Source organism: Puma concolor, chromosome E1 (assembly GCF_028749965.1).
Source record: "Puma concolor isolate L17-30 chromosome E1, mPumCon1.1.hap2, whole genome shotgun sequence".
In the NCBI taxonomy this organism is placed as follows: domain Eukaryota; kingdom Metazoa; phylum Chordata; class Mammalia; order Carnivora; family Felidae; genus Puma; species Puma concolor.
The window spans coordinates 58,527,692-58,553,513 of record NC_141680.1 but is presented as its reverse complement, the minus strand read 5'-3'; the positions used below and the strand labels follow the sequence as shown (position 1 = coordinate 58,553,513).

Genomic DNA, 25,822 nt, shown 5'->3' with positions numbered 1-25,822 from the left:
GGAACAGTCTCCAGCGTTCTGTCAACCTCCCCCTTGTCAGCAAGTCCTTGGTACGCGCCCTTCCCCCCCCCCCCCCCCCCGCCCCCAAGAAAAACACTGGAAAACTCAGGAAATATAGCACTTTTATTTACTGTTCTTAAAGCCAGAGGCAAACGACATAAGCATAGCCTAAGTATAAGACAAGTACTTAGAACAGCCACACACATCCCAGACATTCCCTGGGATCAGGAAAATGTCCTCTCTCTTCCCGTTAAACTGGGACTCTTAACTGGTATGCAACTCTTCCCCCAAACATTTTAAAGCCAAAAAGACCGGCAGGGGGCACCCCTTCCCTTGGGGGGGGGGGGGGGGGCGTTGTCTGGCTCTGCCTCGCCGCCACACGGGGGCAGGCTTCCTTCTCATCTCAGCTGTTCCTGCGGCAGGGGGCCCAACCTCTAACATACCCCCTGCACACAGAGCTCCGGTGCCCCCGTCTTGAACCAATACTGTCAAACCCAACAAACAACACTGGAACTCGTTAACCTGCGGGCAGGACTAACCCAAACTCCGCTCTCTGGCGGCCGATGCCAAATTCCTCAGAACTTTGCTCTCTCCCAGATAGGTCCTCTTTCTTGGGACATGGGTGGGGAGGCAGCTGGGGCAGCAGCGGAGAGAGGCTCCGAGGCGGAGGACCTCACACCCTCTCAGCGGCAGAAACGCTCCACCACACACTGCGGGGGGGCCGGGGAGGTCTCAGCGGACAAGAAGTACGGATGTGCGAGGGCGGCCTTGGCAGAGATCCGCTGGCTGGGGTCGTACTGCAGGAGTTGCTGTGGAGGAAGGAGGAGAAAAGAGATTGAGCACTGGGCTGGGCTGGGCCGGGCCCCTGAGAGGAGTTACCCTCGGGCCCTAGGGGGCGGGCCCCAAACCCAGGAGCAGCTGCCTTCAAGCCAGACCCGCAGGCAACTACCATCTCCCAGCTCGCAAGCCAGTTCTGGATGCTCTCGGAATGTGGGGACAAAGAATGAGTTCCAGTCCGGCCCTGGGAGACCTTCCCCGCCTCCTGCGGACTAGAGGCTGAGACCATCTGTCTTCTCCCTGCCTGAGGTTCCCAGGCCTCAGCCCGTGTCTGGTTGAGACAGACTTCTATGTATGGAGAAGGCGAGGGCCCAAGCTGTCCAGGGCGCGTGCTTGAGGGCGGGGCAGGAAGTAGGAGTCCCTGAGCCCTGCTAGGCTGCGGACAGACCCCTTGCCTAGGAGTAATCCCCATGGAATGCTAAGCGACTTGGCTGGAGGTCTATGCCGTCCTGCTGGCACTGGGTTGGTAGACAGACCTACGCAGGCCTCTGGAAAGATGAAAATACGGCCCTGCCTTCCTCCGGCCCAACGACCAGATTAAAGAGACAAACGTGGCCCCAAATCTTTGTGGGCAAGAAGAGGTGGTTCTACCTGGGGCCTCCCGAGCAGCCTGGCCTGGGCCCAGCCCAGTGGGTCAAGATGGTACAATAGGACAGGTGAGTGAAGGCTGTGTGGCAGGGGCCCAGACGGCAGGGAACAGCCTGGTGCAGAGAGTAACTACCATGGCAGGAGGCGTGCTCCCTGCCTGGGAGAGCTTACAGAGAAAGGGCAGGCATCACAGCATAAAAACAAAGCTAACTAGAAGATCGGAGTTTTAAAAGGAAACACAAACACTCGACTCCTCAGGGGAGGGGGTCTCCAGATTGAACAATCAGTATGTGCAGGGTGTGGGACAATCAGGGGTCAGAAAAGAGACTCCGAAGGAGGTGAGGTGACACAAGGGGCTGGCTGACAAAGAGGACACTTGTGGTGGGAGCAGCAGCCTTTCTGGCCCTCCCCTGCCCCCCACCTGTACCTACCATGAGCAGGTCCTTGCCCTCTGGTTCCAGGCCGGGCACAATCTCCTCCAACCCCTTCCTGGTCCACTTGGGGAAACTGCCCTTATAGTCGGGCAGCTGGGTGACTCCTGGCCACATGGCTTCACTGGGCGTCCCCAGGGTCCGAAAGATCCGAAAGAGCTGGTCAATCTCAGAGTCACCAGGAAACAGGGCTCTACGGGTCACCTGCAATGAGGGAGATGGGGTGAGGGGTCCACCCCCTTGTCATACAGAATCCAACACCAGATAAGATATCCTTCCCGGGGCTGTGCTGAGAACCCTGACCTTTTCTGGAATGAGCTCCGCTTCCTTAGTCCCGCAGCCAGGCCCAAACACCCCTTAACCCACCTCTAATGGGTGCATCAGTGTCGCACTGTCCCCCCCCTCCCCCAGCAGGACCCTGCCTGTAGCCCCCCCCCGTGGCCATGTCTGTCCCTCTTTACCATCTCGGCAAAGATGCAGCCAATGCTCCAGACATCCACAGCCGTGGAATAGAACTTGCTGCCCAAGAGGATCTCAGGGGCGCGATACCAAAGTGTCACCACCTGTGGGAGCAAGAAAACAGCATCATGCAGGGTGGCTGAGTGTTCAGGTGACACATCCCTTCAGCCGTCCTCTCCCCCGAGGCCTGCGGAACCTCGTGGGTGTAGGTGCGTAGGGGCACCCCGAAGGCTCGAGCCAGTCCGAAGTCAGCCAGCTTGATGGCACCCAACTCATTGATGAGCAGATTCTGGGGCTTCAGGTCTCGGTGGATGACCCGATGAGAGTGGCAGAAACTCACCCCCTGCAGCAGCTGGAAGAGGTAGCTCTGCAACAGGGAGCAAGGAAGGGGCCGGATGAGCGGAAGTGGGGCTGGTGGAGGGGGGCGTTCGCTGGCCTTCCCCATCCTTCCCTCGCTACCTTGACCAAGTGCAGGGGGAGCTCGGAGGCCGGCGTGGAGTCCATGTACTTCTTTAGGTCCTGGCTGAGGAACTCAAACACCAGGTAAAGCTTCTTCTCGCTGTGCACCACATCCAGCAGCCTGGCCGGGGTCCACCAGTCACAACACGGCTCCCGGCTGGACGGAGACGGGCCCAGCCTCCCCGCCTCCTTCCCCACCTCACCTGACGATGTTGGGGTGCTTCAGCTCTTTGAGCAGGGAGATCTCCCTGATGGCAGTGCTTGGGACTCCCTCAGTTTCCCTACGGGAAAGGAGGGCACGGCAGTGGAGGCAGGGAGCCAAGAAGGGTGCCTCTGCCCCGGGGGGGAGTCACCTGTGTGTTCCGTATTCCAGAAGGATGGCCCGGCCCTCAGCGACGGGGCGCTGCGGTCCTCATGAGGCACACACTAGCACCACCAGGGGCCCCGGGCAAAGCGTGGAGGGAACGAGGAGGGCTGCACCTCTGCGCCCCACCCCCCGCTGTAACTGGGCACACTCAGAAGTGCACCCTGAGGTGTGGGACGGACGGGGGTCACCCCTGGGGCTGGTGTGTCCCGGGGCCCTCCGGGCACTCACAAATCCAGCCTGATCTTCTTGAGGGCCACGAGCTGCCCCGTCTCCTTGTTCTTGGCCTTATACACCACCCCATAGGTGCCCTCTCCGATCTTCTCTACCTTCTGGAACACATCCATAGCCGCAGAGCTGCCCAGGAAACAGAGGGCGCCTGGGGCATTCACTGGCACACCCAGCGCCCCCGCTGCCCCTCCAGCCCCCCCGGAACACCTAGGCCAGCCCCTGCCTGGGCCCAGGTCCGCCTCTGCCCCACTCAGCCCCAGAGAACACATCCCCAGCGCAGGCCTCCCCCAGCCCAGCCAGGAAGGTGCCCAGCTACGGAGCGCAGGAGGGCCCAAACTTCTCAGCGGAACTCCCGCCTCTGCCCTGCCAGCCCCAGGTTCTGGGGGCGAAGGCTACCCAGAAGGGTGGCCTGAGGGGCCGGGGTAGAGGTCAGGGCAGCTCAGGGCAGAGGTCAGGGGTCCGGAAGGGTTTCTGAAGCCACAGTCGTGCTCTAGGCCGCAAGGCCAGGGTGAGGGGCTGGGCCTCAACTGTCTGGGGACGCTCAGCCTCCTGTGAGGGCAGAACCTCGGTGGGGACAGCCCCCCTGCATCCTGGGACCCCCACCCGAGCCCTGGGGACCCCCAGCACCACCCCCCTGGTAACCGCAGCCCAGAATTCACCAGAAACCCTGTGCTCCTGGAGCTTCACTGCTAACAGGCTGCCGGCTCCCCGGCTCCCCCTCCTGGTCCCCGCCGGCGCTGCACCACGTGCACACAACAGAAGGTCTCCCCCCACTGGGGTTTTTATTCATGAGGACTTTCCAGAACCCTCCATATTCCCACTCGAGGCTCAGGCCCCAGCACCCCACAGTGCAGCCTCCCACAGGGTGTCTGGAACAATCCAAATTAGCAACCCACCCCACCCCCACCCCTTCTCTCCAGCTCCAGACAAAGGCTGTCACTCCTGGGGAAGGTCCTGCGTCTTCCCCGCAGTGGCTCTGGCATCTCCAGGGGGCTTGGCTTCAGGGAAGGTTTGGGGGGGACAGCTGTCAGGCACTGTCGCTTGCTTCTGGCTGCTGTCCCTCTCCTGCTGGTACCTCCTCTGCTCCCGGACGGCTTGTTCTAACAAGGGCAGATTCATTCCTTCCACACAAGTCAGCACCCGGGCCTTCACCACGGAGCCTCCGTCTGAAAGACACAAGCACAAGGCACTGGCAGTGGCTGACACATGGGTCACCTTACGGATGCATGCCAGCTGTTTCCCCTGGCCTTGCTCTCAGGACTGAATTTTAACAGGATGAGTTGGAGGGATGGCACGTGGGGTCCCCGTGATTTTCCTTCTAGGGCTTCAGAACTGTGGCCCTGCCACACCACAATTAGCACATGTCTGGAACTGAGGGGATAGCCTGAAAATCCCACTTCTGCATGGCGGAAGGGCCAGATCGAGGTACCCTCTACTTCCCTCCTTTGTTGTCTTTTTTTTTTTTTTAAGTAGGCTCCACTTGTCGCCTTCTTAGTGCAGTGGGCAGCGCGTCAGTCTCATAAAGTAGGCTCCACACCCCGCGTGGAGCCCAACGTGGGGCTCGAACTCAGGACCCTGAGATCAAGCGCTGAGCTGAGATCAAGATTCAGATGCTTCACCGACTAAGCCACCCAGGTGCCCCTCCTTTGTCGTCTTAATTCCTGCCACCTGCTCTGTAGGTCCCAAGTGCCTGGAGTTGAAGAGGGTCTCAATCACCATCCTCCTAGTCTAGACCGCTTTCTTTCTTTCTTTTTTTTTCTTTTACTTTCTTTTTTTTTTTTTTTTTTTTTTCTTTAAGTAGGCTCTACTCTCAATATGGGGCTTGAACTCACAACTCCGAGATCAAGAATTGCACACTCTACTGACTGAGCCAGCCAGGTACCCCGAGACGATTTAAAAAAAAAAATTTTTTTTTTAATGTTTATTTTTGAGGCAGAGAGAGAGAGAGAGAGAGACAGTGCTAGCAGGGGAGGAGCAGAGAGAGAGGGAGACACAGAATCCGAAACAAGCTCCAGGCTCTGAGCTGTCAGCACAGAGTCCGACACTAGGTTTGAACCCACGAACCGCGAGATCATGACCTGAGCCAAAGTGGGATGCTTAACCGGCTGAGCCACCCAGGCGCCCCCTGGACCACTTTCTTGATTTAACATAGCCTGGGGGCACAATTCAGAATGTTGGACTGTCTAGATTCCAGCCTTCAGCACCGGCAGATAAACTTGTTTGGAACAGGAGGCTGCCTGTGTGTCCTCAGCTTCCACTGGTCCCAGTTCTGGGCTGCAGACAGGGCACAGCCTGGAGAGCAGTGGCCGTGTGGCACTGTCTGGATCTCTGCATCGCTGTAGATGGTTGACTCTCATCGCTTGGGCCACTTCAGGAATAGCTGGGTGATGGATACTGATGAATCAAACAGGATACCTGGCAAACGTCACTCGGCACCGAAAGGCTAGACCTTTTCTTGTGACACGTGTAGCCCCACACAGGTGTCACAGAGCAGTTGCTCATGTTCAGGGTGACACGGGACAAGCAAGAACAAAATCACAGCTCTCGTTTGCAATTAAAACCACCTGTACGAAGATTTTATTAGTTAATTGACTTGATTTCGCAGGACTTTCCTTACATGATGCCTATCAGCCCTTCCCTCCCGCCAGCCTGGGGAAACGCTTCCTTCTCTATTTACACTGAGGAACACGTTTCTCCCTGTGAATGAAAAATGTTATTAAACATGGAGGTGACCTTTAGAAAGACGGTTACCACAAGGGACAAACTGGGTCAGTCCATCTGTGTCAGTCCGTCTGCAGAAGGTCTCTGTAACTGGGATTGAAAGCATTTGAAGAAATGCTGTAGGGAGGGGAGAACGGCGTTTACACACAAGACGGCCAAGGAGAGAGTCATTTAGGGGAAGTTCTTGGAAGTTTAATGAACCCAGAGCAACAGAGCCTGGATGAAGACAACGTTGGAATGCAGTGGGTAGAGGCGTGGGTAGGAGAGAAGGAAGGGGTGATATGAAGAACAGACCTTCTTTCTTTTAAGTGTATTTATTTGGGGAGAGAGAGAGAGAGAGAGAGAGAGAGAGAGTGAGCCTGAGCAGGGGAGGGGCAGAGAGAGAATTCCAAGCAGGCTCTGCGCTGTGGGGCTCGAACCCGTGCACCATGAGATCATGACCTGAGCTGAAATCAAGAGTCGGGTGCTTAACTGACAGAGCCACCCAGGCGCCCCCAAAACAGACTCGCTTTTAGGAAGTTTGCCCAGAGAAGGAGGGACACAGAAGAGGACACTATTATTAAAATTTTTTTTTTAATTTTACGTTTATTTAGTTTTGATAGAGACAGAGCACAAGTGGGGGAGGGGCAGAGGGAGAAGGAGACACAGAACCGGAAGCAGGCTCCAGGCGCCGAGCTGTCAGCACAGAGCCCGACGCGGGGCTCGAACCCACAAACCGCTAGATCACGACCTGAGCCAAAGTCACGCTTAACCGACTGAGCCACCCAGGCGCCCCAGGACACTATTATTTTAATATACAAGAAGCTTGAGGGATTTATGTGTTGAGAAGGAAGAAGCAGTGGGAACAGGTTGAGGACTCAGTTGGGAGAGCAAAGTCCTCACGGAAGGGCAGGCTGTGCGTCAGCACAGGGGCTGAGCCGCACGGAGGTCGGACCCTTCTCTCTCCCAGACGAGATGCAAGGAGCGTCTGGTGGGTGTGGACGCAGGTCATTTAAGATTTCACCCAGGACATAGGAGGCAAGGTCATCTGCCGAAAGCATGGAGGTGATGAAGCATATGTGTGACAGGTGAGTGGCTGAAAAGACGTTGTGGACCACGGGAGGGTGGGTTGACTGGGACACGCAGAAGGCCCGGTGCGGCAGGACACCTTGAAACCATCATGCTGGGAATCCACAGAGCAGGTGAACCTTCTCCATCAACAGGTGGGACCCAAGAGGGCGGAGGTCGGGGGTTGATGGGGCCACTGTGATGGAAACGAGGGCGTGAAAGTTCTGCCAGCAAAGGGGCTGCCCTCAGAGCGAGGTGGGGCTAGAGGAGGGGAAAGCGAAGGGCAGAGAAGGTGGGAGAAAAAGGAAGGAGTGTCTCAGGTCCACAGGTCCTGCGGGGCGCTGCAGAGGAGAGAGCAGCAGACAGGTAGGTACGAGGTCGCAAGTTCCAGGTGGCAGAGATGCGGCCATGGGACGCAGAGGTGGGGCAAGAGGCGCCTGCAGGCAGAACCGGTTGGCCACAGAGAAGGATAAGGATTCACAACGGCAGACCTGAGGAGCCAGCTGGCTGCTGGCACCTCTCCGGGTCTGGTGGCGGCAGTGACCCGGGAAGCTGACCAGGTGCCACTTGGGGACAGGAGGGGAGCTGTTGTCCTGGGGAAGAGCCAGGTTTCAGGCAAGTCCCATCGAAGGTGAGAGCATAAAAAGGAGTCTTTCAGGGAGGAGGGAAGGTTCTAGAGAACACAACAGGAAGGCTTGTAAGGGAACAACAGTCAGCTGGAAGAAAACCAGGCAGGTGGGGTTTATGGGATTTATGGCGAGGGCCCTAGGGCAGCCCTCTCGCTGTAGGCAAGGTCACCTGCAGCCTAGGAAGTCTAGGGACTCTGGAGCAGCACTGGGGGAAAGCCTACATCCCCAAACCTCAATCCCTGGGCAGGAAGTCCTTGAGCCCTTAGATGGTGCCCAAAGAACGTGTCACAGCCAGCAGGTTTCTGACATAGCTTCACCTTTTTGTTCTTCTTGGCTAGCTGTGTGCAGAAATTTCAGAAAGTGACCTTAAGTGGCCTCTTTTCTGTCATCAGAACTGCTAAGCTTGCCACAGGGCATTGTCTTGTGTCTAGATGACCTTTGTGCCCCAAAGGACTTGGAATCTGGCTGGGACAGGACATACGGAGGAGGTCTGAAAGCAGCCACACAGGAGCGTCTTGGTCTATATGGATCAGCGGCCACCTCCACGTTCAGCCCACACTCTGCCCCTCCCCCCCCATCGTTGTCTTTCCTCCCGTGTCAGTTGCCAATGATGAGCATGTGTTATTCAGAAATTAGAAATTTGGGGGACACTTAAAAAAATTTTTTTTAATGTTTATTAATTTTTGAGAGAGACCGAGTGTGAGTGGGGGAGGGGCAGAGAGAGAGGGAGACACAGAATCCGAAGCAGGTTCCAGGCTCTGAGCCACCAGCACAGAGCCCGACGTGGGGCTCGAACTCACGAACCATCATGAGATCATGACCTGAGCCGAAGTTGGACGTTTAACCGACTGAGCCACCCGGGGGGGGCCTCTGAAACATTTTTTTAAGAAAGAAAAAATAGACTGTGATGAAAGTAAGGAGAAGCAGTAACGTAGCCAGAGCCTAGGGAGACTGCTGCTTGATCTGAGGCTTGATTATTCAGGTCCAGTTTTGGGGAGCGGGGGCGCAAAGACACTTGAGAGTGGTGCTGTCTGTGCTTTCAAAGTGAGTCACGGTGCAGGTGCAACACCGATCGATCCATTTCCGAGGTGCCTGGCTTATCGGGCGGGTGTGGGTGCTGCTGGCTGACTCCGGCTTTGCAATGTTCCAGTCATACCTTCGTGGAACAATGGGAGCAGCCAGTGATAAGATCGATCTTGGCCTAGATTCATTATTTCATCAGGGCTTTCAAAGAGGTGCCTCTCGAAGTTTCTTGCATTTATTGACTGTGATTCCTATCTAAAGAACCTTTGCTTCTCTTCAACCCTGTGCTGTCCCTGAACTACCCTCAGGAAAAGGCAGGACGGAGAAGGTTTAACGCAACCAGGAGGAAGCAATTGGCCAATTCCAGACCCGAGTTCTCTAATAAATGGCATTTAAAAAAAGATGGGGCACCTAGGTGGCTCAGTCAGTTGAGCGTCCGACTTCGGCTCAGGTCATGAGCGGCGAGGCAGTTCATGAGTTCGAGCCCCGTGTCGGGCTCTGTGCTGACAGCTCAGAGCCTGGAGCCTGCTTCGGATTCTGTGTCTCCCTCTCTCACTACCCCTCTCCCACTCTCTCTCTCTTTCTCTTTCAAAAATTAAAAAAAAATAAAGAAAAAAAAAGAAACCAGAAATATTACAAGAGACTTGGAGTATGTAACCCAAGTCTTTATGCCATATATAGACTTGGGATCTTGATCTGAACTAACCAATTTTTTAAACAGCCATGAAGGGGCACCTGGGTGGCTTAGTCGGTTAAAGCATCTGACTTTGGCTCAGATCAAGATGTCATGGTTCATGAGTTCAAGCCATGCACGGGGCTCTTCACTCTCGGTGGGGAGCTGGCTTCATATCCTCCGTCTCTGTCTCTGTCTCTGTCTCTCTCTCAAAAAAAAAAAAAAAAAAGTCATGGCGAGGAGGAGAGTGAACATGGACAAATGTATTCTATTATATCAAGAACAGTCAATTTGTTTGAGTATGACTGTGGTAGTGTTAGAGACCTGCGAGGTGTTTCTGGGTAAACAAAATGATAGCAGATTTGCTCTAAAAGACACCAATAAAACAAATAAATGCAGGCAGTGGAGACTCAGGAACCGTAGACTATGGATCCCGGCTGAGTCTGGGTGATGGGTACAGACAGGGAGGTCCATTCTACCATTCCACTCGCGCATATTTGATTTGAAAATATTAAATTAAAAAAATTACATGGGTTGAACTTACACAAGTTTTTTTCCATTTTTCTTCCCACAAAGTAATTCTGAACATCCACGCCAGGTCCTGCTCTCATCCTGGCCTGCCGTCCTAAGTTTCAACCCCTCTCTGTATTGGCAAGCCGGCCTTAGCACCCCAGACTCTGTGCAGTGGGCTCCCGAGAGCTCCCAGGATTCTCTGCAGGGCTCGGGGTACAGGAGAAAGCCTCAGGTGACCTGGGGCTGCAGTCAAAGTAGAAATCATTTGTGCAAAAGCCCGTTGTACCCATTCGCAGCCCCCTCCTGATGCCTCTCTCAAATCAACAGGAGGGCAGGAACTCTGTGAGCTCAAAGGCTTGAGCCTGAATAAAGATTAACTATTATGAAATCAAAGATAATTAAACATGAACATTAACATTTCTTCTAGTACATTTCATCCAGGGTTAAAAACCACCCTGACTTTTAGAAAGGACGTTGGTGATGTAAAGCAAGAAACATATGTTTGTATCCTCTGATACAGCAATTCTATGTTCAGGAAACTAGCCTGAGGCAATAATCAGAAAATGGACAGAGATTAGTGCCGAAGGGTATTAACTGTGGCATTTTTAATATATCTCAATATAGACAATTCTTTTTTTTTTTTAACATTTTTACCCTCTGGCTATAAAAGCATACATTTTCGGGGCACCTGGGTGGCTCAGTCAGTTAAGTCTCTGACTCTTTTTTTTTTTTTTTTTTTTTTTTTTAATTTTTTTTCAACGTTTATTTATTTTTGGGACAGAGAGAGACAGCATGAACGGGGGAGGGGCAGAGAGAGAGGGAGACACAGAATCGGAAACAGGCTCCAGGCTCTGAGCCATCAGCCCAGAGCCCGACGCGGGGCTCGAACTCACGGACCGCGAGATCGTGACCTGGCTGAAGTCGGACACTTAACCGACTGCGCCACCCAGGCGCCCCCTCTGACTCTTTTATTTAAAAATTTTTTTGAAATGTTTATTTTTGAGGGAGAGAGACACAGTGTGAGTGGGTTAGGGGCAGAGAGAGGGACACAACATCTGAAGCAGGCCCCAGGCTCTGAACTATCAGCACAGAGCCCGATGGGGGGGCTCGAGCTCATGAACAGTGAGGTCATGACCTGAGCTAAAGTTGGATGCTTAACCAACTAAGCCACCCAGATGCCCCCGACTCTTGATTTCAGCTCAGGTCATGATCTCGAAGTTCACAGGTTTGAGCCCTGCATCAGGCTCTGTGCTGACATCACAGAGCCTGCTTGGGATTCTCTCTCTCTCTCTCTCTCTCTCTCTCAAAATAATCAATTAAAAACATTTTTAAGGAAAGATTTAAAAAAAGCAATATGTTTTCACTGTAAAATGCTAATAAAAATACAAAGAATCCCACAATCCCACCACCAGAAGTAACTTCTATTAACATTTCGGTGAATAATCTTTCATATACATAGATGTATGCAAAAAAAAATGTATATTAGGGGTGCCTGGCTGGCCTAGTTGGGATAGTAGGTGACTCTTGATCTCAGGGTTGTAAGTTCGAGCCTCACGTTGGATATAGAGATTACTTAAAAATAAAATCTTAAAAAATGTGATCTTACAATACATACTGTTTTGTAAACTGCTTTTTCTTTTTTTTAATTTATTTTAAATTTTTTTTAATGTTTATTTATTTTTGAGACAGAGAGAGACAGAGCATGACTGGAGGAGGGTCAGAGAGGGAGACACAGAATCCGAAGCAGGCTCCAGGCTCTGAGCTGTCAGCACAGAGCCCGACACAGGACTTGAACTCACGGACCATGAGATCATGACCTGAGCCGAAGTCGGACACTCAGCCAACTGAGCCACCCAGGCGCCCCTGTAAACTGCTTTTTCTTAGTAAGATATTATGAACATATCTTCATGTCAACTGATGAAGATTTATAACACCATTAAAAAAAATTTTTTTTTAATGTTTATTCATTTTTGAGAGATAGAGACAGAGCATGAGTAGGGGAGGGGCAGAGAGAGGGAGACTTGGAATCTGAAGCAGGCTCCAGGCTCTGAGCTGTCAGCACAGAACCTAATGTGGGGCTCAAACTCACAAACTGTGAGATCATGATCTGAGCTGAGGTCAGACGCTTAACCGACTGAGCCACCCAGGTGCCCCTACAACACCATTTTTAATGGCTGCATAACATCCCACTGACTGAATATACTATAATTTCTTTAAACAGTCAACATACAGTATTTTTGTAAGAGCAAAAAATGGAAACAATATACACGTGCAATGGTTGTGTGAATCAAGGTACATATAAAATATTATATGGCTATAAAACATTATGTCTACACAAACTTTTTTTTTTAACGTTTATTTACTTTTGAGACAGAGAGAGACAGAGCATGAACGGGGGAGGGTCAGAGAGAGAGAGGGAGACACAGAATCTGAAGCAGGCTCCAGGCTTTGAGCTGTCAGCACAGAGCCTGATGCAGAGCTCAAACCCATGGACCATGAGATCATGACCTGAGCTGAAGTTGGATGCTTAACCGACTGAGCCACCCAGGCGCCCCAGCTTGACTTACTTTTTTTTTTTTTAATTTTTTTTTTTTTAACGTTTTATTTATTTTTGAGACAGAGAGAGACAGAGCATGAACGGGGGAGGGGCAGAGAGAGAGGGAGACACAGAATCGGAAGCAGGCTCCAGGTTCTGAGCCATCAGCCCAGAGCCCGACGCGGGGCTCGAACTCACCAACCGTGAGATCATGACCTGAGCTGAAGTCGGACGCTTAACCGACTGAGCCACCCAGGCGCCACTACACATACTTTTAAAACCTGGGGAAATGTTTACAATGTACATGAAGCCAAAATAACCAGATACGACATTACATAGTATGATATCAGCTGTGTAAAGGAAGATGACACAGGAATGGCCAGAGAGCGAAGCAAAGAATTCATTCAAGTACCTAGGTTTTAAAATTTTTTTTTTTTCAACATTTATTTATTTTTGGGACAGAGAGAGACAGAGCATGAATGGGGGAGGGGCAGAGAGAGAGGGAGACACAGAATCGGAAACAGGCTCCAGGCTCCGAGCCATCAGCCCAGAGCCCGACGCGGGGCTCGAACTCACGGACCGCGAGATCGTGACCTGGCTGAAGTCGGACGCTCAACCGACGGCGCCACCCAGGCGCCCCTCAAGTACCTAGGTTTTAAACAACAACCTTCGGCACGCCTGAGTGGCTCTGTCGGTTGAGCGTCCAACTTCAGCTCAGGTCGTGATCTCGCGGTCTGTGAGTCTGAGCCCCACATCAGGCTCTGTGCTGTCAGCGCAGAGCCCGCTTTGGATGCTCTGTCCCCCTCTCTCTGCCCCTCCCCTGCTCTTGTGCACACACACGCATGCTCTCTCGTGCTCTCTCTCCCTTTCAAAAATAAACATTAAAAAAAAAAAAAAAAGAGCAACCTTCGACACTTGATGCCTGGGAGAGATTCTCCCAGGTTGTTGATACTCCTTCCCTTCTATTTCTCTCACCCTGACTTCTTGGCCTGTTATTCTAGCCCCATCCCCTCTGAGCCTTGGTTTTCTCACCTATGAAACGGCAACAGTTAAGACTCAGTTGAAGACAGGTGGGCAGATTCGCAAAGATTTAAGCGAACTATCTAGTACCAAGCCTAGCACATGGTAAGCCTTCAGAAATTAATGGGTTCTCTCCTCTCTCACTTCCGGAGAGCAGGTCCACTGAGCTGGATCACATCCGTTTCCCACGAGTCCTTGAACTTGTGGGCTGGTTTAGAAGGAAAGTTAACCCCGGTGAGGGACTCTTGTTGGGTCAGAAGCCAGGCCCCATCCTGACTGAAGACTGTCCCACTCGGGACCCACAGTGAAAAGAGTGTGTGAGGCCACGACTCACCCTGGTGCTCGAGCTCCCCAAGGACAAGATACATGGAGTCCACTTGGGCTTGGAACGGCTCCACCAACTTGGTACACACCAGGACCTGGTGCTCGTCAGATCCATGCTGAGCCCTCAGGGTGACTCGGGACTGAGTCATGTCATAGAGGCACAACCTGCAGGTCAGGAAAAGCATGATCATTTGTATCCACACACAGAACAAACACTAAAAGCTCAAGAGGTTCCGGGAGCCCCATAAATCCAGGGGACTCTGGTCAGAGATATAAAAATGGCAGCAACAAGTCGGAAAATTGTTTTCAGTCTACATTGTTAAGATACAAATTCTATGCATTAAAAGGCATTTGTTTAAAGAGTGTTGACAAAAGTATACACTTATATAACCACCACCCCAATTAAGATTCGCCACATTTCAGGGTGCTTTGGCACATTTCTATCACCCCCAAAAGTTCCCTTGTGCCACTCTGAAATCAATCTCCCCATCTCCCATCCCAGGCAACCCACTGATCTGCTTTTGGTCTCTACAGATGAATTTTTCTACTCAAGCACCTCATATAAATAGAATCAGAACAATATGTATTCTTTTGTGTCTAGCTTCTTTCGGTCAGCATAATGGTTTTGAGATTCATTTATGCCGTTGGGTAAATCAGTGGTTTATTCCTTTTATTGCTCAGTAGGACACCATTGAAATTATTAAAAATAATTTGTTTGGGGTGCCTGGGTGGCTCAGTCAATTGAGCGTCGAACTCTTGATTTCAGCTCAGGTCATGATCCCTGGGTCATGTGGAGCCTGCTTAAGATTCTCTCTCTCTCTCTCTCTCTCTCTCTCTCTGCCCTTCTCCCACTTGCACGCATATGCGTTCTCTCCCTCCCTCTCTTAAAAAAAATAAAAGTGTAGGGGCACCTGGGCGGCTCAGTTGGTTAAGTGTCTGACTTCGGCTCAGGTCATGATCTGGCAAGCCTCATGGGTTCAAGCCCCGCATCGGGCTCTGTGCTGACAGCTCAGAGCCTGGATCCTGCTTCAGATTCTGTGTCTCCCTCTCTCTGCCCCTCCCCTACTCGTGCTCTGTGTCTCTCTCTCAAAAATAAATAATCATAAAGAAAAAAAAAAGAAACTGCCAAATTGTTTTTCAAAATGGTTGTGCCATTTTGCACCCCACCCGTAACATCTGAGGATTCTAGTCACTCCGAATCCTTGCCAGTACTTGGTATGGTCTTTTTTTTTTTTTTTTTTTTTTTTTTCAAATTTTTTTTTTCAACGTTTATTTATTTTTGGGACAGTGAGAGACAGAGCATGAACAGGGGAAGGGCAGAAAGAGAGGGAGACAGAATCGGAAACAGGCTCCAGGCTCTGAGCCATCAGCCCAGAGCCTGACGCGGGGCTCGAACTCACGGACCGCGAGATCGTAACCTGGCTGAAGTCGGACGCTTAACCAACTGCGCCACCCAGGTGCCCCTGGTCAGTCTTTTTAATTTTAGCCATTCTACTGGGCATGAAAATACCATATCATTGTGGTTTTAATTTGCATCTCCCTGGTGACTAATGATGTTGAGCATCTTTTCGTGTGCTTATTGTCCATTTGAGTGTATATACATATATATTTTTTAATCGTCATGTGCAAAATTGTTCACTTATTTGTAGGACTGCTAATTGTTATGTATATCTGCTTTTAGGAAGTGCTTCTTCAAGCCTTTTGCCCTCCTCTGTTTGAACACTCTATAACATATGGTCTTCCCCTCCAGTTTTACTTAGGTATAACTGACATACAATAAACAATACATATTTAAGGGACAAAGTTTGACATTTGACATCGTACACACTTGAGAATGAAGACAGGAACATATCATTTTCATCACCCTGAAAAGTTCTCTTGCCTTTTTGTAATCCTCCTACATGCCACACCCAGGGAACTCCTGCAGGCAACCGGTCTCCTTTTTTCCACTATAGGTTACTTTGCATTTTCTAGACTTTTATATAAAAGGAGTCATACAACATGTAACTTGGGGGGGGGGCTGGTTTCCTTACTTCAGCATATTTATTTTGAGATTCATCCGTATCAGTGCATGTTACAATGGTTCACTCCATTTTACTTCTGAGTAGTATTCCATTGTGTGGATACACCACGATTTATTTATTCACTCAAATGGACATCCGGGATGCTTCTAGTTTCTGGCTATTACAAAGAAAGCTGCTATAAACTGTGCACAAGGGGCGTGTGGGTGGCTCAGTAGGTTAAGCGTCTGACTTCGGCTCAGGTCATGATCTTGTGGTCCGTGAGTTTGAGCCCCATGTCGGGCTCTGTGCTGACAGCTAGGAGCCTGGAGCCTGCTTGAGATTCTGTGTCTCCCTCTCTGCCCCTCCCCTGCTCGTGCTCTGTCTCTCTGTCTCTCTCAAAAATAAATAAAACATTTTAAAAAATTAAAATATTGTGCACAAATCTTGGTGCAGACATGTTTTCATTTCTCTTGAGTACATGCCTAGGAGTAGAATAGCTGGATCATGATAGATATATGTTCATATACACACACACACACACACATGTGTATATATATATATATATATATATATATATATATATACACATATATATATATAAATACACATATATATACATATTTTAATTTAAGTAATCTCTTATACCCAGTGTGGGGCTCGAACTCGTAACCCTGAGATCGTAAGAGTTTCATGCTCTATGGACTCAGCCAGTCAGGCACTGCATGAGATACATGTTTACCTTTTAAATCTTTTTTCTTTCTTTCTCTTTCTTTCTTTTATTTTAAAGAGAGAGAGAGAGAGAGAGAGAGAGAATCTCAAGCAGGCTTCACACTCAGTGTGGAGCCCTAAGCGGGGCTCGATCCCATGACCCCAGGATCATGACCTGAGCTGAAATCAAAGAGTCAGACGCTCAACCAACTGAGCCACTTAGGAGCCCCTGTGTAGCTTTTAAAGAAACTGCCAAACTGTTTTCCAAAACAGTTGTACCATTTTACATTCCTACCAGGAGTGTGTACAGGAGTTCCAGCATTTGGTTTTGTTAGTCTTTTTAAAATTTTTTTAATAGTTTATTTATTTTTGAGAGAGCGCAAGAGAGCAGGGGAGGGGCAGAGAGAAGCCGGGGAGAGAGAGGGAATCCCAAGCAGGCTCCACACTGTCGTTGAACAGCCCAATGTGGGTCTTGAACTCATGAACCATGAGATCGTGACCTGAGCCGAAATCAAGAGTTGGACCCTTAACCAACTGAGTCACCAGGCACCCCCATGTTATTAGTCTTTTTAAATGTAGCCACTCTAGTGAGTGTATAGGAGCATCTCATTGGCTTTTTCTTAAATATACTTTTAAGTTTATTCACTTGTTTTGTGTGTGTGTGTGTGAGAGAGAGAGAGAGAGAGAGAGAGAGAATGCCAAGCAGGCTCCATACTGTTGGTGTCAAGCCCAATGCAGGGCTCAAACTCATGAGCCTTGAGATTATGACCTGACCTGAAATCAAGAGTCAGATACTTGGGGCACCTAGATGGCTCAGTCAGTTAAGTGTCCAACTCTTGATTTCAGCTCAGGCTGTGATCTCATGGTCCGCGAGTTTAAGCCCTGCATCAGGCTCTGCACTGACAGTGTGGGGCCTTCCCGGGATTCTCTCTCTCCCTCTCTCTCTGCCCCTCCCCTGCTTGCTCTCTCTCTCTAAATAGAAAGAAAGAAAGAAAGGAAAGGAAGGAAGGAAGGAAAGAAGGAAGGAAGGAAGGAAGGAAGGAAGGAAGGAAGGAAGGAAGGAAGAAAGAGAGAGAGAGAGAGAGAGAAAGAAAGAAAGAAAGAAAGAAAGAAAGAAAGAAAGAAAGACAGACATCCCTTTAAAAATAAAGTCAGATGCTTAACTGATTGAGCCACCCAGGCGCCCTTCATCGTGGGTTTTAATTTGCATTTCCCTAATGACTAATGATGCTATACACATGTTGTGCGAACACACACCCGTTCTCATATTCATGTACGTACATACACGTGAAAACGTGTCAAGTAATCACCAAAAGGTTAGCAGTGGCTGTCCAGACAGTAAGTGGCATTACATGTGTTTTTGCTTGCTTTCTTTATACTTTTAGGGATTGTCTACATTTTGTACAATGAAAATATGCTAGTTTTTTAGCATTTAGGGGCGCCTGGGTGGCTCAGTCAGTTGAGTGTCCGACTTCGGCTCAGGGCATGATCTCACGGCTCGGGGGTTCGAGCCCCGCGTCGGGCTCTGTGCTGACAGCTCAGAGCCTGGAGCCTGCTTCGGATTCTGTCTCCCTTTCTCTCTGCCCCTTCCCTGCTTGCTCTCTATCTCTCCCTCTCTCAAAATAAATAAACAAACAAACATTAAAAAATTAAAAAAATAAAATAACTAAACAAGGGGCGCCTGGTTGGCTCAGTCAGGGAAGCATACAACTCTTGATGTTGAAGTCGTGAGTCTGAGCCCCATGTGAGGTGTAGAGACTACTTAAACAAGTAAAACTTCTAAAAACATCAAAAAAATTACTAGACAAAATTATAATAAAACTATTTTAATTAGTTTTTTTCTGTCGGGGGTGGGGGTGACGAATTGAAACATTCCCCCGACTATGTGAAAAAACCATTCTGACCTTCCGAATGTTCTCAGTGTGCCCCCGTCGGGAACTTGGCCAGCACTGACTTCCCAGGGGAAGTAATAGATCCCAGGTTTGGGCAGCATCTCAAAGAGCAGAGGTGGATTTTTGAAGATTCCTGACAAACCAAGCAGAACACAAGACTGAGATTAGCAGGTTCCCGAGACCAGCCACACAGGAAAGGCAGGTTCCAGTGGGTAGCAGTTTAATAAAAAACAAAATATTTCGGGGTGCCCAGGTGGCTCAGTCGGTTGAGTTTCTGACTTCAGCTCAGGTCATGATTACACAGTTTGTGGGTCTGAGCCCCACCTTGGGCTCTGCTACACCTTGGAGCCTGGAGCCTGCCTCAGATTCGGTGCCTCCCTCTGTCTCTGCCCCTCCCTCGCCCACACTCTGTCTCTGTCTCTGTGTCTGTCTGTCTCTCTCTCTCAAAAATAAATAAGAACACTTTAGGGCGCCTGGGTGTGTGACTTCGGCTCAGGTCATGATCTCGTGATCCCACGTCGGGCTCTGTGCTGACAGCTCGGAGCCTGGAGATTGCTTCAGATTCTATGTCTCTCTCTCTCTCTCTCTCTCTCTCTCTCTCTGCTCCTCCCCTACTCCCACTCTGTCTCTCTCTCAAAAATAAACATTAAAAAAAAATTTTTTTAATCAATAAACACATTTAAAAAAATTAACACTTAAAAAAGTGAAAAATCAGATTTTTGATAGGTTATGCATTCACCAATTTTAAAAAGCAAAACAACATAAAACACGATCTACGTGGAAAAGTGTTGTCCCACCCAAATCCCTATGCAACCCACTCCCTCCCCGATCCCCTGAAGAGGGGTCTGTGAGAGGGCAGAGGGTGACACACGATCTCTGTGGTGACTACTGAACCCTGCCATTGTAGTATGGCAATCACAACAATACATAGAGAAGTGAGCATGGCTTGTTCCTTAAACTTTATTTACAAAAACATGCTGTGAGCTGGATCTGGCCTGGGCTGACGTTTGCCAACCCTGGCCCTTAAATAAAACCAGTTTTACTCATTTTTATGCACCCTTCCAGTGTTGCGTTATGCAAATAAAAGTAAATATAAGTAGATATTTATTTCCCCCCTACAGTATACATGCTGTCCCATATCTTGATTTTTTTTCACCTGATATATTTTGACATTCTCTCCTAGGTGTACACAAAGGGAGTCTTCACTTTTTAAAAATCACCTGTTTATTTTTGAACAGTTTTAGATTTATATTTAAAAAAAAAAAAGGGGGGGGGGGACGCCTGGTGGCTCAGTCAGTTGAGTGTCCGACATTGGCCCCTTCCCCAGCTCACACTCTGTCTCTGTCTCTGTCTCTCTCAAAAATAAATAAACATTAAAAAAATTTTTATTAAAAAAAAAAAACCTGTAGGGGCACCTGGGTGGCTCAGTTGGGTAAGCGTCCAACTCTTGTTATCAGCTCACTTCTGGATCTCAGGGTCTTGAGTTTGAGCTCCACGTTGGGCTCAGTGCTGGGAGTGGAGCCTACTGAAAAAAAAAAACAAACAAACAGCAACTCTGTAAAGATAGTACATCATACCCACCTTTCCCTCTAATTAACATCTTACATTAGTACGACACATTTGCCACTATTAATGAACCTCTATCAATATGTTATTAACAACTCAACAACATACTGTATTTGGATTTCCTTAGTTTTTTCCCTAATGTCCCTTTTCTGTTCCACAGTCCGTTCCGGAATGCCGCATTACATTCAGTTGTTATGTCTCTTTAGACTCTTCTAGGCTGTGATAATTTCTCAGACTCTCCTTGCCTTTTGACCTTGAGAATTTTGAGGTATTTTGTACTATGATCTTCAGTTTCGGTTTTGTCTAATGTCTTTCTCATGGTTACACTAGGGTTACGAGTGTTTGTTAGTAATTTTATTTTATTTATTTTTTTTTTAATTTTTTTTTTCAACGTTTATTTATTTTGGGGACAGAGAGAGACAGAGCATGAACGGGGGAGGGGCAGAGAGAGAGGGAGACACAGAATCGGAAACAGGCTCCAGGCTCTGAGCCATCAGCCCAGAGCCCGACGCGGGGCTCGAACTCATGGACCACGAGATCGTGACCTGGCTGAAGTCGGACGCTTAACCGACTGCGCCACCCAGGCGCCCCTTGTTAGTAATTTTAAAAAGAGAAAGAGAAGGGGTGCCTGGGTGGCGCAGTCGGTTAAGCGTCCGACTTCGGCTCAGGTCATGACCTCACGGTTCACGAGTTTGAGCCCTGCATGGGGCTCTGTGCTGACAGCTCAGAGCCTGGAGCCTACTCCCTTTCTCTCTGCCCCTCCCCCATACATGCTCTGTCTCTGTCACTCACAAATAAATAAAAACATAAAAAAAAATTTAAAAAGAGAAAGAAAAGACAAGTTATATAAGTGATGTAATAATGATACTATGGACATTCAGCAGGCTTCTTAGGATGACACATTATACGCGTTTGTATGGCAAGATCTCCAAGATCTATCATTAGGAAAAAAGTAAGGAGCAGGCGTTTACATCTAATATGTACATTTGCATATGTGAGAGCAAAAGAACACTCCAGAGTTCAATGACACGAGGACCATGAGGATTAATGACAAAGGAATCCTGAAGGTGACAGCTTCAGCTATTTGACAGGATGCGTCAATGGACATATAAACAAAGAAACTTGTAATTATATCATCCCCAGTAAGATTCTTGGAAAAACCAGAGGATACAGCTTTAGTGCAGAAGTTTATGTTACCTAGAAACTTGCACAATTGGTTTCAGGACCTCTAACGTGGGGTTCATCAGGAGTGTTGTTGGTCAATGTTCTAAGGTCATTTCAAGATAGCGTGTAGAATAGCAGCACAGGGGCAACTGGCCAAGGCCCCATCCTATTTTGCCCTAAGTGCCGATGTTCTAATCACTGTGACCAGGGAGCAGAGCCGTTCCTGTCCCCAGAAATGAGAGAGCCCCCTAATCATCTCTGGCATGAGAGAGAAGCAAAAAAACAAACCAAAAAAAACAAAAGTCAGCCGTAAGGGGAAAATGTTGTGGTTTCTGTTTTGGAATAATGGGGACAATTCTGTCCAATCTAGCAAAAAGGTGAAAACTTAGAATCTTTTGTAAAAAGTAATTTTTCTGCTCTCAGACACCACATATACTATACGCTGTAAGTAACCACATCACTAAATTTATTATTATTTTTTGAATTGTCATACAGTGGAATTGACTCTGGGGAGGGGGCATGCGCTTTTGTAAACTTTAACCTCATTGATTTTTTTTCCAACAAAAGTTGCTATGTGTTTATTAAGACATGTCTGTTAATTTACAAAGCACAGCGGGCTCACCAAATCATTATCTATGTATCATCAGACATTCAAGAGAGTTTCTGAGTAGGTATGTCAGGACTGGCTTTTCTTGTGGCTCAGCAGGATTTCAAATAATGTCTTTAGAAGTCTGAGTACCTGTATAACCTGTACTTGGGAGCCTTCCCTTTTCATTGCCCAAGGCAAAATATCCACTTCTGGGAGAAAAATCCATGGTATGAACAAGAGAAATCTTCTTCTTCTTCTTCTTTTTTAAAAAACAACTGGGGGGCGCCTGGGTGGCGCAGTCGGTTAAGCGTCCGACTTCAGCCAGGTCACGATCTCACGGTCCGTGAGTTCGAGCCCCGCGTCAGGCTCTGGGCTGATGGCTCGGAGCCTGGAGGCTGTTTCCGATTCTGTGTCTCCCTCTCTCTCTGCACCCCCCCCCCCCCCGTTCATGCTCTGTGTCTCTCTGTCCCAAAAATAAATAAAAAATGTTGAAAAAAAATTTTTTTTTAAATAAAAAATAAAAAACAACTGGGAAATTAGAAAATACCATACGGGAAGGATGGGAAGGATAGTGACCCAGTGTGACTGCTTCTTCCTTTTTTTTCTGAAGCAATTGCTAAGATTTCTGCAGTAGGACTGAAGGACAGAGAAGTAACACCCAAAACCAAGATCATTACAGCTTTTATCAGCTTTGGGTTTCCTTCTAGGGGATAAGAATCTTGATCGTATATGTTTACTACTCCACAATTGGAAGAGATCCCCGGTTTATTATAAAAAGATAAGAGTCAGGAACAGCCAGATGGAAGAGACGTGTGGAGCAAGGTATGTGGGAAGGGGCGTGGTGCTCCCATGTTGTCTCAGAGCACCACACTGTCCCCCACCTGGGCTTGATCACCAACCCTGACTCAAAAATGTTTGTAAAGTTACAATTCTTTGCTAGCTTATATTGCACAACGAACCTTCAACTTTAAAGTTCAAATTGCATCAGGTTGTTTGAACTTTGGCCTCAGAAGATTCTATCACATGGGGATTGCTACAAATTTTAAATGTAACCTCAACGAAGTGAATTTTACAAAAACAAAATAAAAGGATTGTGTACCGTGTCTTTAAAAGTTTTGCAATCACCAGAGTAAAAATGTATCCAGAGAAGAATCATCAATGAATGTTACATGTACTGGGTAAGAGTCCGATGAGGAACCACAGAGCCCGACGTGGTGCCCAAACTCATCAACCACGAGATCATGACCTGAGTTGAAGTCAGATGCTTAACTGACTGAACCACCCAGGTGCCCCTACTGTAGATAGTTTTTTAAGAAACATTTGAATTGATTGCAATGATGACAAGAAATTTGTGCTAATATTTCCAAGTGTGATAATGATATTAGGATCATGTTAAAAATAGTTTAAAGATACATCCTAAAAGTATTTATAGGTGATAGGATATTGGATTTACTTAAAATTAATGTGGTAGGGAAGTGGATGGAATTATAGTGGAAAATTATTGGACCTGGGGGAAAAGTATATGGGGTTTGTTGTATTATTCCTTCTACCTTTGTACGTCTGAACATTTCCACAACAAAATGTTTAAAAATGTAAATCAGATCACATAACCCCAATGAAAATCTAAAAGCTTCCTATTATAAACTCCTGTTAAAATTGAAGATCTTGGGGCATCTAGGTGGCTAAGAGTCAGTTGTCGGACTCTTGATTTTGGCTGTCATGACCCCAGGATCGTGGGATCGAGTCTTTCATCAGGATCCTTGCTGAGCAGTGAGCCTGCTTAAGATTCTCAATCTCTGTCTCTCTCTCTCTCCCCTGCTGCCCTTCGCCCCCACTCCCACTCTGTCTCCAAAAAATCAATTAAGTAAAAAATTGAAAGTCTTTTTGTTGGCCCACAATGCCACATGGCGTTGGCACCTGGCCTACCTTTCTGCCCTTGTTTACCACCACACCTCCTCTAGCTCGCCCTCAGGACCTGCACACTTGCTTTTCCTCAGACTTGAGCAGTCTTCCCCAGACCTTCACGTAACTGGTTTTCTTTCCTTACTTTGGCCCCACCGCATCCTCCTCTTCCTCGGCGAGGCCTTCCCTGTCGACCCTCTCCAAATTCTCATTCTCCACCACCCCCAGTCACTCTATCCCCTTAGCTTCATTTATTTTCTTTCATTCCAGTTTACTGACTAATACAATTTCAAACAGTGGGATTTGTTTACTTGTTTAATGCCTCTGTCTCCCACTAGATTAACCAGTTCCAGGAGGGCAGGGTTTCCTCTATTCCTCAGAGTCTCTCCTGTGCCTAACACAGCATCTGGTACAGTATTAAATATTTACTGAACAGGTGAATGTATTCATGAAGAAAAGACCATGTACCTCCACACTCAGCCTGGACACAGAGAACCCAAACCACATCTTACTGCCTACATTAACGGGACTTTAGCTTCCATTAGCACTTTTTTTTTTTTCCTTTAAATACTTTTCCTGAATGTCCAGCCTATGCAAATGGTTTGACCATCAATAGCCAGTTTGCCCACTGAGATGATCTGAATTCTCTTGCCTTGCCGTTTCCACCATTTTTCTACTGTCGCGCATCAGTTCTTACCCAACCCTGAAGTGAACGACATGCCTTAAACCAAACTTCCAACTCACCATAAATTCTGGCCTTACCTTCTCCTGAGGCCCTGCCAAAGCTCTGCCAAGTAGTGCTCTCCCTTACCTGAGTAAGCCATCACCTCACTTTTGTCTTATATTGTTACCTTGGTGGTATTTGGAAAGCCAGCTTCTGACAAGAGGAGTAAAATCCAAACACAGTAGCCAAACTAAATAACAGTTTAATGTCTGGGGGCATTAAAAACGTAGCAACAGTGGCTAGTCCTGGTATATGGGGAACTGAGACAAAAGGAAAGATCAGTAATAACTATCTTGCCTTTATCAATCTTGGTTAGTGCTCCCTTAAATTGTGTCCCAAGGGGATGCTTCACTTACCTTAACCTATTCCCAGGATTACTACTAAAAACTGATGTAATAAGTAACAGAGAACGGAGTGCATAGTTTTAAAACCCAATGCTTTAAGTTACAAGGGTAAATTAGGGAGAGATAAAGAAGGGGATGGTGTACTATGCTCGATCCTCATTTATCGTGGTATGAAGTCAAACGTTAACTAGAAGAAATCAGGAACTAGCATGTAAGTATTTTGTTTAGCAATTTTTTAGCAATCAGAATTAAAAACACAACTGGTTGAAGGGGGCTGCCTCTGAGGATGGGGAGCTTTCTCATTACAAATTCTCGGATACTAGGTACCCTAAACGTGGGCAACTGTTACTTTGATGACGACGATGATAACTGGGAAAACAAAAAAGTCCGGATTCCAAGACCTCTAAACTGCCAGCTCGGTCATAATCTGGTCCACACCCACCCCACAGACAGGGAGCAGCGCCGGCAATCCCATACTCAGCTCCCCGAAGCTTCAGGCAGCAAGGATGCCATTATCTTAACACAAGATAACTGGAGTCTCTTCCCAGTGCGACTTTTGTTCTAGTCCCTTTTTCTCCCTCCAACCTGGAAGGGCTCGGGGAAATCCTACGACAACCCACCCCAACAACGTCGCACGGCAGACAGACTCAACCCCGCCCAGAACCTTGGGTCCACCTTCCCACCTCATTTCCGGGGAGGCCTTTGCACGCGGACCCGGAAGCGGCGGGACCGGCAACTGCTAAGGCGCAGGCGCACTCCTCCTCAGTCGCGTCGTCCCGCCCCTTCCCAACCCCGTCGCCAACCTGTCCGGGCGTCGCAGCGGCCCTGGGTTCCCTCTTTTCGCCCCGCGCGGTCACGTGACGAGGGAGGGGCGGGTTAGCGGGAGCTCCGCGCTTCTTCCTCCAGGGCAATTTCTGGCTCGTCTTCCGGGGTCTCCTTCCCTGGGGGCCGCCCTAGGACTTCCCTGGACGAGAGCGGGGGGCTCGTCCGCCCCCCTGCCGGCCGCGGTCACGGCGTCCACGCCGGCGCCGCCTCCGCCTGGGCCTCAGTCGGCGGAGCGCAGACGGGCGGCTGG

General features: G+C 48.7%; 2 protein-coding genes and 1 long non-coding RNA gene across 7 annotated transcripts; 1 reads left to right on the top strand and 2 right to left on the bottom strand.

Moving 5' to 3' along the window:
* Positions 1 to 105: 105 nt before the first annotated feature.
* Positions 106 to 3,561, bottom strand: CDK3 (cyclin dependent kinase 3). The gene is made up of 7 exons (XM_025927540.2): positions 3,370 to 3,561; positions 2,978 to 3,055; positions 2,775 to 2,895; positions 2,512 to 2,682; positions 2,318 to 2,419; positions 1,857 to 2,060; positions 106 to 809 (listed from the first exon to the last, which is right to left on the bottom strand). The coding sequence occupies exons 1-7, from the start codon at positions 3,483 to 3,485 to the stop codon at positions 684 to 686; spliced, it is 918 nt and encodes a 305-aa protein (XP_025783325.1). The 5' UTR covers positions 3,486 to 3,561; the 3' UTR covers positions 106 to 683.
* A 566-nt stretch (positions 3,562 to 4,127) lies between these two features.
* TEN1 (TEN1 subunit of CST complex) lies at positions 4,128 to 25,817 on the bottom strand. 5 transcript variants are annotated; one of them, XM_086688092.1, is made up of 5 exons: positions 25,431 to 25,812; positions 19,874 to 19,983; positions 18,471 to 18,591; positions 13,866 to 14,020; positions 4,128 to 4,535 (listed from the first exon to the last, which is right to left on the bottom strand). In XM_086688092.1, the coding sequence occupies exons 3-5, from the start codon at positions 18,557 to 18,559 to the stop codon at positions 4,306 to 4,308; spliced, it is 474 nt and encodes a 157-aa protein (XP_086544218.1). In that variant the 5' UTR covers positions 18,560 to 18,591; positions 19,874 to 19,983; positions 25,431 to 25,812; the 3' UTR covers positions 4,128 to 4,305. The 5 variants fall into 5 exon arrangements, with proteins under 5 accessions (XP_086544218.1, XP_086544219.1, XP_086544220.1 ...); XM_086688093.1 differs by having other exon boundaries at positions 19,874 to 19,980; XM_086688094.1 differs by having other exon boundaries at positions 25,551 to 25,812.
* LOC147574537 (uncharacterized) lies at positions 12,570 to 13,410 on the top strand. Its single transcript, XR_015244304.1, has 2 exons — positions 12,570 to 12,927; positions 13,164 to 13,410. It is a non-coding gene; the product is annotated as an uncharacterized LOC147574537 (long non-coding RNA).
* Positions 25,818 to 25,822: the final 5 nt, after the last annotated feature.

Coding starts and splice junctions, on each gene's coding strand:
- CDK3 (XM_025927540.2), bottom strand. CDS start 3,485: ATGGATGTGTTCCAGAAGGTAGAGAAGATCGGAGAGGGCACCTATGGG. Junction 3,056..3,369: donor AAGAAGATCAGGCTGGATTT/GTGAGTGCCCGG, acceptor CCTTTCCCGTAG/GGAAACTGAGGGAGTCCCAA. Junction 2,420..2,511: donor TACGCACCTACACCCACGAG/GTTCCGCAGGCC, acceptor TTGCTCCCACAG/GTGGTGACACTTTGGTATCG.
- TEN1 (XM_086688092.1), bottom strand. CDS start 18,559: ATGCTGCCCAAACCTGGGATCTATTACTTCCCCTGGGAAGTCAGTGCT. Junction 14,021..18,470: donor ACACTGAGAACATTCGGAAG/GTCAGAATGGTT, acceptor CCTGACCTGCAG/GTTGTGCCTCTATGACATGA. Junction 4,536..13,865: donor TGGGGAGCTCGAGCACCAGG/GTGAGTCGTGGC, acceptor TGTGTCTTTCAG/ACGGAGGCTCCGTGGTGAAG.